General features: G+C 39.6%; 2 protein-coding genes across 3 annotated transcripts in view; one reads left to right on the top strand and one right to left on the bottom strand.

Annotated features, from left to right (window-relative positions):
* The window catches only part of LOC118478187 (dentin sialophosphoprotein-like), an 11,595-nt gene extending 9,224 nt beyond the window's left edge, over window positions 1–2,371 (top strand). Inside the window, exons 3-4 of the mRNA XM_035971241.1 lie at window positions 1,069–1,217; window positions 2,358–2,371. Coding sequence (XP_035827134.1) covers window positions 1,069–1,217; window positions 2,358–2,371 — 163 coding nt within the window. The remainder of the gene's footprint in view (window positions 1–1,068; window positions 1,218–2,357) is intronic.
* A 335-nt stretch (window positions 2,372–2,706) lies between these two features.
* On the bottom strand, window positions 2,707–10,996 carry LOC101860428. 2 transcript variants are annotated; one of them, XM_005104078.3, is made up of 6 exons: window positions 10,095–10,996; window positions 9,483–9,637; window positions 8,968–9,036; window positions 8,102–8,155; window positions 6,911–6,997; window positions 2,707–6,157 (listed from the first exon to the last, which is right to left on the bottom strand). In XM_005104078.3, exons 1-6 carry the CDS (start codon window positions 10,201–10,203, stop codon window positions 4,145–4,147), a joined length of 2,487 nt encoding a protein of 828 aa, XP_005104135.1. In that variant the 5' UTR covers window positions 10,204–10,996; the 3' UTR covers window positions 2,707–4,144. The 2 variants fall into 2 exon arrangements, with proteins under 2 accessions (XP_005104135.1, XP_035827140.1); XM_035971247.1 differs by lacking the exon at window positions 8,102–8,155 and having other exon boundaries at window positions 10,095–10,995.
* Window positions 10,997–12,687: the final 1,691 nt, after the last annotated feature.

The following is a 12,687-nucleotide window of genomic DNA, read 5'->3' as shown; positions in this document are numbered from 1 at the left end:
TGAATGCCTGCGTGCACGTGCGTGAATGCGTGCGTGCACGTGCGTGAATGTGTGCGTGCACGTGCGTGAATGCGTGCGTACACGTGCGTGAATGCGTGCGTGCACGTGCGTGCATGCGCGAATGCGTGCGTGCTCGTGCGTGCGTGTGTGCGTGCGTGAGTGCATGTGTGCATGCGGGCGCGCTGCGTGCGTGCGGGCGTGCATGCGTGCGTGCGTGAATGTGTGCGTGCACGTGCGTGCGTGCGTGCACGTGCGTGCGTGTGTGAATGCGTGCGTGCACGTGCGTGAATGCGTGCGTGCATCCGCGAATGCGTGAATGCTCGTGCGTGCGTGCGTGAGTGCGTGAGGGCGCGCTGCGTTCGTGTGGGTGCGCTGCGTGCGTGCGGGCGTGCATGTGTGCGTGCGTGAATGTGTGCGTGCATGCGTGCGTGAATGCATGCGTGCGTGCGTGAATGCACGCGTGCTAGTGCGTGCGTGTGTGCGTGCGTGCGTGCATGCGGGCGGGCTGCGGGCGCGCTGCGTGCGTGCGGGCGTACCGCATGCGTGCGTACGTGATGGATTAATGGATGGATGGATGGATGCGCGAGCGCCTGCCCACCCGCCCGTCTGTCTGTCTGTCTGTCTGTCTGTCTGTCTGTCTGTCTGTCTGTCTGTCTGTCTGTGTATGGGTGCATGTGTGTAGAGAGGGTATTCGTTTCTAAGTAATCTAAGTGTGCATGTATGTGTGATTGTGTGTAAATGTTTGTTTGTGTCTGTGTAAATGACAATTTATTTCAATATGCACTTCTACCGATCACTAACAAGAAATGTCCTAATATAATCATGGAAATAAATCCTACTACTTATTAATCGATAAAACAATCAAAGCTGCTCTAACAATCACCTGTACAAGACAACCTAATAGTTATAATATAAACGACCACTTGCCACTCCCCCTTGTAGTTTTACTATGTACTGTAATGATGTTGTCCTATTTGAAACGGCCATATTTCACCACAACAATAAGCTGTCGTCATGTACAGGTTCAACTGCAATTGTCCCGTTGTTGTTTGTTTGTGTATGCTCCAGACAGCAGATGTCCAGCGGGGGATTCGCCTGTCACCTTGACGACCCGGACAGCTTCAAGACAGACACAGAGCTCCAACAGCGCCTGGATGCTGACAACATCGGGATCTTGCTGGGCATACACGCCCTGCGCACGGGACCCTTCATGAGGGGTACGACTTCGCGGTCTTTCTTGTCACTGTCACTCAGTAAAAAAAAAATTAATAAAAAAAAAAATTAATTAAAAAAAATAAAAATATATTATATATATATATATATATATATATAACTCTATTTCCCGACATGGGGTGCCCAGTGTAAAAATATGACTTGGGGAGTCCTGGCATATATCTTGTTTAAAACATTGAAATTAAAATAAATTATGCATAAACGGCAGCCCGAGTAATATTCATCAACCCCAATCAACCAATCCTTGATCACTCTTCAAATTCAAAACATACAAAACCTAAGTGGATGACCAAAGTTTTTCTAAACGAATGCACCCACTTAGGTCTTCCATAAAATTTCACTCCTTTAATCCTCACTTAGGTCCCCTCTCAAATATATAATAATTTTGTGACATAGGTGACCCGCTGAGTGACCAGTCTCTCCATACGTTTCTGCCTCAGTTTCAGTCTGTATTGAAGTTCAATATACGTAACTTTGTTGTAAATTTCTGTATTCACACACCGGATAAAAATCAAACAGGTTATTACCCCAAACAGTCCTTGAGTGAGGTTTTACCATCATATCGTCGCTCTCCTCGCATACTGACCAAGATAGATTTCTCCTGTTTTGAGCTGGAGAAGAGCGATTTAAAGATTTTGCATTCATTCAAATCGCTCTAGCTCTGCCATCCCTTGACCAATTCTTATGATTTTTTTCTGAGTGATCTATCCGAGCAATTCTCCTTTGATTGGTGCTGATTTCAATCATTAGAATTGTTCATATCAATGTAAAAAGGATCTTGGTCACTATGTACAAACACAGAGATAGGACCGAAAACCGAAATTTGGTCTCAGTCGCAGGTTGCGACCTGTCCGTCCCTACAATAACTAGCCAGCAAAAGAATCAAGAACTAGAAGTCTATTTGCCCTAATAGATAACGATTTTAACTAACGATTTCGAAAGCATCTTTTAACTTATTTTGTTTTGAGTTTTTTGGGTACTTTTGACACTTTGAGGTCATTTCAGTACCAGTACCAGCAACCAGATTTGGGCAATAGGAACACTTAGTAAGATATAATGGAAAGAGAAGGTCACCCAATCGAAACTGTTAAAATTACATGTAAAATACATGTAATTATTTTCAGAACAGCATGACTGAACACACTTGGTGTAGCAAGAAGTGGAGTTATTGACTGAATCAAGCGACAGGGTTCGAACTGACAGCAAATTTCTTCTGATACAGTGTGATATTGATTGCTCTGTTCCCTGTTTTATCGGAGATAGGCGTTAGAAAGAAGATCCATTTTTTTCCTTGTGACTTTCAGTGTGATAAAAGATGGCTTGTTGTTGTTTTTATTGATCCAGCAATCCCTGGGCTCTTGCCCTTCGATCCAATGCCATGTTGTGGAGCAGCCCACCAAACCGTGATATGGCATGAAACATAAAATGAAAAATCAAGACAAAAATTAAAAACCAAGACAAACCACTAAAACGGTAGTTTTTGTACAGTTTATAACAATAGCAACAACACCAACAAGAAACAATAACTATAACACAAAGATTTATGACACGATAATTATTGCATTTATTATTGATTGATGAAATAAAATGGGACTAGTAAGTAACATGCAATTTCTATGACAGTGGAAAGTGACCATGCATTAAAAGCATTTAGTGCATAATGTGAGAAAACTCCCTTAGTGAAAAGTTTGTTAGGTATCCCTGATAAGTTTGTCAAATTCAAATCAATCCCATTTTGTCCATTATTGAAATTTCCAACTGAAGGACTTGATGCTAACTTCAATGCTTCTTGTACAAGTTTAAAACTACAGCTGTACGGGTTCACATTGCACTCTACACATGCTGCAAAGAAATAGAAAATATTGACACCTACACAAACTTTTCCTTTCCTACTTGCGATGTACATGTAGTTTGAAAAGGCCTACTGTTGTTTGTCCGAACTGACCAATAGTTTTTCAGAAACAAGGAAAGGAAAATGCCAAATTCTGATAAGCTTTACTTTGATTGCATATTCATTTTATTGCCAAGGGAAAGTCTACATAAACCATTAAAAACAAAAGTGACAACTGCTGACTACATATCATATATCAAGTCAACTCAATGAGGCGAGATAAACAAATTTCAACACCAGTACAGTTTTGATGAAGATTATATGAAGAGAAAGCATCACATAGGTCATCCAAAGGGACACGTAAGTCAGCTTTTATCATCATACAGTTTTGATAAAGATTATATTATGAAGAGAAAGCATCGCTTTGGTCATACAAATAGACATTTAAATTTAAGACAGCTTTAATCATCACACAGTTTTGATGAAGATTATATGAAGAGAAAGCATCACATAGGTCATCCAAAGGGACCCCCTAAGACAGCTTTTATCATCACACAGTTTTGATGAAGATTATATGAAGAAAAAGCATCACATAGGTCATCCAAAGGGACACTTAAGTCAGCTTTTAACATCATACAGTTTTGATAAAGATTATTTTATTATTATTATTATGAGGTGAAAGCATCGCTTAGGTCATACAAATGGACATTTAAATTTAAGTCAGGTTTTATCATCACAGTTTTGATGAGATTATATGAAGAGAAAGCATCACACATAGGTCATCAAAATGGACACGTAAGACAGGTTTACTATCAGGTTTAATGAAAAGTGGTGGAAAAAAAATGGGATTTGTATTATTGTTTGTTTGTACTTATTGGTCCTACACCACTCTTGGTCTCATCCCATGCCAAAGTAATCTCTATCTGTCACAGATGTTGCACGCTTTACCAAAACAACGATTGCAATGGATTCCGTTACAGACAGGTTTGACTGTATGATTTGCTTGTCTTCTTCATGCTATTTATCCCGATGAGACTTAAAATGTTGAGTTCAGAATGCATATAGGCAATCTTTTACGTTTTACATTTTCTTAAACTTTCCATTTCTGTATTTTGTCTTCTCATTAAAAACTTTACTTTTGACAAGACTAATCTTGTCATTGTGTCCCTCCAAAATTTTGTATTTTTCCAAAAATGCCAAAACTTCCTTCTTCCCTGGCAGCCTCCCCTTATTGGAAGTATCAGTAATGTAGTGTTTGAAGTGAGTTTTTATCAATGCACAGTCTTCCTCAGTCCATCGAGTGTATCTTCTTGCTCTCTTGGAAACTGACTCTGCCCTTTGCGCTAATTCATTCTGACCAGCATCCTCTTCTAAGGTCATTTCATCAGCCTGAGAAACATTCTGACAAACATCTTCTTGTGTGGTTACTTCATTAGTCAGATTATCCGTCTCACAAGTCTGCCTAATATAAGAAGTTCCCCCTTGATCAGTGTTTGTCTGTACCAAGGATCCTCTCCCATCATTGTTTATGAGGAACTTTCCTACTTGGGTCACCTCTCTGACAGCCAGAGGACACTGGTATACATTTTTGTTGATTGTTTCAGAGTGTCCCATGTGACGATAAAAAATATCTCTCTGCTCCTCTGGCAGTTCAAGTTGTGCATAAAGGGTAGACACTCTATGTCGAAATTTGTCAGCAATCAGGAGATTTGGTTTGTTTAGGCTTGGGCAGATGTCCACGACAGATTTCAAACAATGATAACCACTTGCATGGTCAAGGGAACTACCAGTATTGGGAAAAAGGAACACATTATGTTTTGAGACTTGACAGTTGCTTCGTTCAGATAGGAGCTTTGCGATGGGTTCAAGAGTGTCTTCTGTAATGAGAACTGGGACCATCTTTCTTGAGCCTTTGCCTGACTGATAAGCAAGCTTCAGATTTTCAATAAGGTGCTTTTCCATAGGGTCGTCAATTTTTTCAACTAAATTGGGATCAATCCAAGCACCAGTCAATGCTTCTTTCCATTCATTCAATGTCAATCTTGCAGGCTCACCCCCTCTTCGAGCATTAAACATTGTAAGTCGTGCCACCACCAGATTTCTCATCTTGACAAAAGTGTGCTTGTCCCATAGTTCATACTGCTCTAAATGGTTTTTCATTGCATCCAAAATAAATGTCCTGAATTTAGAAATGTCTTCCTCATCAGGCATAGCTGAGGGCTTTCGGAGCCCACCTCGTCTCTGTTCACACTCAACTTGAGAAGTGAAGAAAATGAAATCCCAGTTGAGCTCCAAGACACTCAAAAATCTTGACATGTCAGCTTCTTTTTCTGTGTCTCCCTTCATCACAAAAAAACCTCTCATAACTTTGACTGCTCTTTTGAGAACAAAACCGATTCTAACCTTCAATCCAGCCTTGTCCTGCCCACAGTCCTTTGCACACATTTTTTTAATTGCATTTTCCAGAAAATCAAACCATCTGTAATCTAAAATGTCATGTCCAGATGCTTTCTCATCACCACACTCCTGTCTAAATATCAAAATTAGATTAGCTAGAACCCTCATTTCTGACATTGTAATACTTCTTTCTTTTTTAACGGACTTAGCCCACTGTTTCTTCCCAAACAAAAGTGTCACAAAATCTGTCCTGCAAATCTCTCCCACTTCATTCTTTCTGAACCTATCAAGAATGTTTTCTTTGAAGTCACTATCAACTCCAGCTAGAGTTGCATTATCTGACAATTCATTCAACTTTATTGTCTTTGAAAGGTCTGACAAATTTTTTTCACATAGCCGTTTGTGTTTAAAGATGCTCTTGGCATCATAAAAACCCCTACATCCAGAGCACAAAACAGTATCACCAACACCCTGGCTTCTTTCTCTAATAAGAGGGGCACTTTTGTCTGATTCAAGACGTTTCATATTGGCCATAAAAATGCCTTCCCTCTTCAGCGCTCCAAATGCCTTTTCCTGGTCTTTTTTGGGTAACTTGAGAGCAAGAACAACTTCTTCTTCATCCTTGTGCTTACGCTTCAAGTGACGTGTTAGATGGGAGTTCCATGTGTTGCAATACTTGCAAAGCCTTTTTGGTTTCTGAAAAAAAAAAATTAAAACCCTGTATAAGCAAATATTTAATCGAGCAGAGTACAGATGGAGATTACAAAAACAAATGAGACCTGTAAGTTTCTGAGATGGAGAAGAAATAACGTAAAGATGAACTTATAGGGCCTACTATTCGTCTGTAGCCACTATTAAACTCCAGGCTTAAGCAGCTAAGAAACTCCTAGCTTATTGTTTATTTGGTTTATTCATGGCAATTAACTACCACAAAAGACATACAGTGGAGTTCACTTATAACGACATCGGATATAGCGACATATCGGATATAAAGACACGATTCTGAAGTCCCGAATTTTTCCTTATGTTATAAATAGAAAAAATTCTCTTATAGCGATGTAAAATCGTGCCTCGTTCGGATATAACGACATAAACAGGCACAGAAAGGGTCTTCTTTTGACCAAAAACAATAAATGCTGAAGAAACTTATGAAGAGCATGGAAAAACAGACCATCAAATTTTGACGTTTTCCAAACCTTGCGAGATAATGCCCTCGACAAAAGCCCCAAACCCTCGACCATCACTGTTTGCTACATTTCACAACATCAGGGATCGATGTGGGGCCCAAACCAGTGATTTCCTTTATCTTTTCCTTTATTTCTGATATAACGACATTCTCTTATAACGACATGATTGTGGCGGTCCCGCCAATGTCGTTATATCCGTTCTACACTGTAGTTCAATGTGAGAATGAATTGAATGAATTGTTCAATAAGTCTACGTAATTACCTTCTTGTCAATCGGCTCATTCTGTTTGCTTTCTGCATTAGGGCTTTCGGCCTGACTTCCACACTCTGGAGGGCTAGTACCGGTATCCTGTGAACACAAAGTGCGGCATTTCTATAAGATGAATGAAAAGCATGGCAATGTCATCTACTTCATTGGCCTTCTTACTTAAAATTAAGAAGTAACAAAAGAAAAGAAATAGTTTGACCTAATAAGCCAAATGACATGGTGAGTAAAAGCCCATGCATGTGCCTTGAGTGCCTGCCCAGGCCAGGAGGCTTCTAGAGAGCATGCCTTACTTCTGTCTGAGTGGTGCTTGGTTTTATGAAGTAGGCCTATGCAGTGCTTTGCAAACCATCAAGTGTAACTTGAAAGGACATGTAAGATGAAAAAATATTGGTTTTGAAATTCATTTCATACATGTTTTAACTTACAAGCTTGTCTTGTCTAAATAATATCTTCTGTTGTTTTTTTCCCTCTCAGCCCGGGTTGGCTCAGACAAGCAGGGTTGAAGTAGCCCGTTTCTTAAATGACCTTACAGTGTTGCAGGGAACATAAAACTAGTAACCAAACAAAACATAAAACATAGACACAAAATGATGCATTCGCCCCCCCCCACCCCCCCCACCCCTCTCTCTCTCTCTCTGAGCTTTCACTCACCCACTCTCTCTCTCTCTCTCCCTCTCTTTCACTGTGTCAAGATCATGCATATTACTTTACACCTCTCCCCTAAAAAAATACTCTTTTACACACACACACAACATTTGAATGCACAGACGCATGAGCGCACACTTAACAAACACTGCAATACACACTCACACTAACCCCATACTCAGTGCTTGCAACCTTTTTCTCAAGTGCATACACACAAAAAAACACTAGTAAAAAGTCTGGTTCTGAGAGACCACAGAAAGCACTAGTCAGGTGGGACTATAAATCACTATGTTTGGAGTCTGGGTCGCAGAGATCATGGGAGCGTCGAATAGGAATATCCTAAATTGATGGTCAGCGGTCAGACACTGGAGGGCTTGTGTGAAAAAAATTACTTGACCATGAGTTGCCCCGCAATATTTCAGGAACATACTGGGACTTACAGCTTCCAGGTGCAATGCAAAGTAAAGTCATTATTAGAAAAAGGGTGCTCTGTATCTGTCAGACCGACAAGTGTTGAATAGGATTAAAGAATTTCCTTACCTGCATAGGAATTTCCACTTCACTTTCACTATCAGTTTCAGGTTGTGGTATATACTGTAGACATCAAAAACAATAAGTCATCCGAATTAGAGCATTGTCTATTCTAATGTGAGCATAAAATGAAAAGAAAATTATTGTCATTTGCATTAACAAATCGTTATATTTTACCATTATATATATATGTAGTTTTGATCAAGACTTATGAAATGAAAGCAGTCCAAATGTCATTCAATGCTCATAAAGTCAGACAAGCAAACGATTTGAAAGATTGACTCTACATTATCATGAATGAACCCATTAATAAAGCAGAGTGAAATGTTTTCTTTTGTCTTCTTACAAGCTTAAGTTGGAATTAAAGGAAAAGTTTGGAGTCGCGAGCAACAAAATAGGATATTGTATTAGGGCTTTAATGCCATTCCCACCTCCAAAGGAATGAAGTGTTAAGTCTTGAAACTCACAAAGCATATATATATATAATCTGCTTTGATAATCAACACAACCAGGAATGCTAGTCACAAGAAAGTGAAAAACAATAGAAGAAGTCCAGGAAAGATGATGGTTCTAAAAGAAAGAAGTTGTTGCAGATCTCAATATATGATATTGAGAGGTAGTTATAATGAACGTACCGCGGGAATGGGTATGCCTATGCACTGCCATGCTTTTTGCGCTAAACATTTCATAAAGCCCAGTGGGTGGACTTGTCCTGGGGAATTTTTTTAAACTGTGCCTCTTGGATGCACATGAGAAAGAATTTTTCAAGCATTTCAATAGCTATCCTTTTTTCGCCTTGATTTTGGCTTAATGATTGCCAACACATTAAATGTACCCTTCGCCCCCTTACCAAATTGAACAAAAATGTATCTTACATCAATGTCACCATCATCATCCATATCCAAATCCTCCTCATATAGTTGAGCTTGTGCTTTGCTGATAATCTGTTGAGTGAAAATGTAATGTGACAAATTAGCCTACAGCAAAGAAAAAAATCCATCCTACATTTTCTTCTTCTTTGCAAACTAAAAAATGTTTTTAAAAAATGGAATGCTTATAATTTATCCCCAAAGAGACCTTTCCTTAGGCTTCTCAACTTCAGTCAAGAGAGGCATAGGACCACAAAAATGCAAGCATGATTAACTGCTTCTATTAATGATAATGTGATGGCAGTGGAGCCATAACAGGTGAACATATTGACAAAGTATCCTTTATGTAGTTGAACATTGCTGGGTTTAGAAAGTGTTGGTATTTATAAAGCAGCCATCATCAACAAAAGGGTCCATAAAATCCATGTCACCCCTAAGCAACCAAGTTTAGAGTATGTATGTTACAATGTTACCCTTACTGATTTGAACTGATTGTTACCCTTACTGTTACCCTTACTCACTGATTTGGATCCACCCACAAAGTACTCTGGGTTCACATGATCAATAGGGCTTTCTGGGATCGCATCAAAGGGGCATTCTTGATTAACATCAAAAGGGTCTTCTGGGTTTACATCAAAGGGGTCAAATTTTGAAGTAGATGAAGATTGCTGGTCAGCTGAAAGAGAACCGTCATTGACTAAATTCACGTAAAAATACAAACAAAATGAATAGATCTAGATCTAGAATCTAGAGATCTAGAATCGAAACGACATGATTACATTAAAAAATAATAGATAGTGAGCCAATAGAGGCTGTTAAAAATAACTAACTGGCTACTCCCAGTGACTGTAATTTTAACAAAAAGGCTGCTCTTGCTATTCCCTGTCAAAACCGAAGGCCTACATTCCCAGACTCTGTGAACCAACCTAAAGATCACTTTGCTGACCACTGAGAAAAAAGTGAAGGTGGTACCTTTCCACATCAACGTTAGGCTTACTTTTTTTACATTCTCAGTAATAATTCTCACATTGCCCGGCAGAATACCAACCATGTCCCAGGCACCCCCTCCTCCAACATACACACACAGAGGATTACAATATCAATAGGTGAATATCATTTTAGGGTTTACTTACCATGAGTAGTAGGGGCCTTGTGCTTTTGAAGAGCTGCATCCAGCATTCTCAAGCCATAACTCATTGGCTTTTGTCTTTGACGGTGAGACCGATGAGACAGAGAGGCCATTGTTAAGTTAAAATTGTTGCGTGAAATTCGTGGAATCGAAAGTACCGGTACCCAGATTGGCGTGTTCGAAAGTTAAAACTCGCTGACATGAACGATTGCTGATTTAACAACTTTGGTTGAGCGTTTTACATGTCACAAGAAACACAAGGAGGGGAAATCTTGAAACACATTTTATAGCATAATTTATTGATATTATTATGCTTTCCACATATCTTGCAATTGTGGACCAGTTTTAAAAGATATGACAAGTTCCAAGGTTTTTTTTTCCTAAACTGGCATTTAAGTCCAAAAAATTCTGGGGCCATATAGAAACGGCGGGTCAGGACACACGACAGCCTCAGCCAAGAGCGCCGAGCAAGTCATCGGTGTTGTTCTAAAAATAGATTTGTATATCTTTGCCAGTGGTACTTTCACGACACCAATTCTGAGTACAAACTATTGAGGCATTTTCCCGGCGTTTTTTCGTTACTGTTAGTGAGATATAAGTGTTTCGAGTTTGCCGTGTGCATTTCGCGAAAACAACCCTCAAAATAAGACAGAAATTACAAACATACAACTGGGAGCCCTATGTGAGGAAAGCACACTGGGTCACCCAATTCCTCCATTCTTTTGTGACCAGATATAATTTTAACGTGTCCAGATTTTGTCTTTTGGGTTTTTCCCATTAAAAGTTGTCACTGGTTCACACACTTTGACAATCTGGCTAGCTTGTAAGACTTGCCGTTGGAGTACAAACAGGGTAAACACTTGGGGCATCCGATTTTCGGGCTACCTTTTTCAAAGACGGAGTTTTTCCACTACTTAGGTGTCCCAAAAAGCACCCTATGTCAGTAAATAGGGATATATATATATATATATATATATATATATATATATATATATATATATATATATATATATATATATATATATACAGGGTGATCCCAAAAAAACTTAACAACTTTTTTCTGAATATCTCGCGCAACAATTGTTCTACAATGCTGTAATTTGGAACAGACATAATTCATTCAAAAGGAATTTGTTTGATATAAACTCCACGAAGAAGAAACATGTTTTGAAATCGGAAACGGCTGAAAGAAAAAAGCACCCCAAAACGCAAAGTTCACTAATGTTTAAAAATCTTGTTAAAGAAGTCGTGAAAAGATTAGTCGACCTTTTTCTTTATTTTCTCTTTGACATTAATTTTCCATCCCTGTGACATTTAAACAATATTTAATTTCTTTTACAGAGTTCTAAAAACCTAATGATTTCATTCTGAAATTCCTAGAAGCAGTGCTCCACATTCCCTCCTTTAGACTCGACACATTTTTAACGCGTCGTTCGAAATGTTCAGTGGCGCCCTAACACAAGGACCGGCTAAACCATGAGTTTTTAAAGCCACATACACTGTACATGTTCACTCAGAAGTGGCTTCTAGAGACAGTAAAGTAGGGTGCCCAATACACAGCATTTTTGGAGTTAACATATCCCTCAGGATGAAATGGGCTTTGCACTAAACCAAATGTCATCGAGGAAATGATCCCTCTTTACAAGACAATCGAGAAGTCATGAACACATTGCCATGCTCTGATCCATGTCATCTCGGCCTAGCGAAGATGAACATGGTATAGTCGTAGGTTAAGATCTGCCATGAGAATGTAGACTGTTGATGTGTAGGAAAGTCCTAGCTGCAGATCGTCTACGGACAGATGCCTCATGGGACTCGGCTACTGAAATCTGCACTCTGGTGACGTTTAAAGGGCTGCGCATGGCGTGTGTTCGTCCCAAAGTGGTCATTATTTAAAGAACTTTTTAGTTCTGATTCGCTATAGATCCAAACTGACGGAACTTCTCTACTCATGACGCCAAAGGTCTTGAGGGCACCTAAGCATTCTCTCCATGCCGTGCGCAGAACTTACGAAAGGTCAGGGATGGTGAGTTTGTGGAGAGGTGATGGTCAAAACAAAAAGCTCTCTGCTCTTTACTAAACGTAGCCATGATCTCAGCAGACAAACAAATGTTGGGAAAAATAACATCTGCAGACTTCTGTTGACTTGTTAGACTGCTGTAGCTTGCAATATGGCGCGATTGTTCTAACTTTTTGTGGTAAGCCTAATGCGAACTGGTGCGCCATGCAATGAAAATGGCGGCAAGATTGAAAATGGGTTGTTTTTTTAATGCGCTATAAAGAGCGAAACAATTCTATGGACTTATCAGACAAATTCCTTTTGGCTTCCAAACGTTATGTTCAAATCTGAAACGCCAAACTTCAGTATGGAGGAAGATATTTACCAAACAAGTTGTACAGGGTTTGTTTTTTTTGGATCACCCTGTATATATAATGGCCGATGCTATTTGAAACGCCGCGTTCTGAATAGCTGCCGCACTAATCAAAGCGCCGTTTTCGGATTATGATATAAAGAGGTGTTCTGATTAGCCCCGTGCTATTTGAAACGCCAGTACTAGTTGCCATCGTTTCTAATAACCTACTTTTCTTTGCGCCAC

This window comes from Aplysia californica, unplaced genomic scaffold (assembly GCF_000002075.1).
Source record: "Aplysia californica isolate F4 #8 unplaced genomic scaffold, AplCal3.0 scaffold00403, whole genome shotgun sequence".
Taxonomy (NCBI): domain Eukaryota; kingdom Metazoa; phylum Mollusca; class Gastropoda; order Aplysiida; family Aplysiidae; genus Aplysia; species Aplysia californica.
This window is presented reverse-complemented; position numbering and strand designations above follow the sequence as displayed.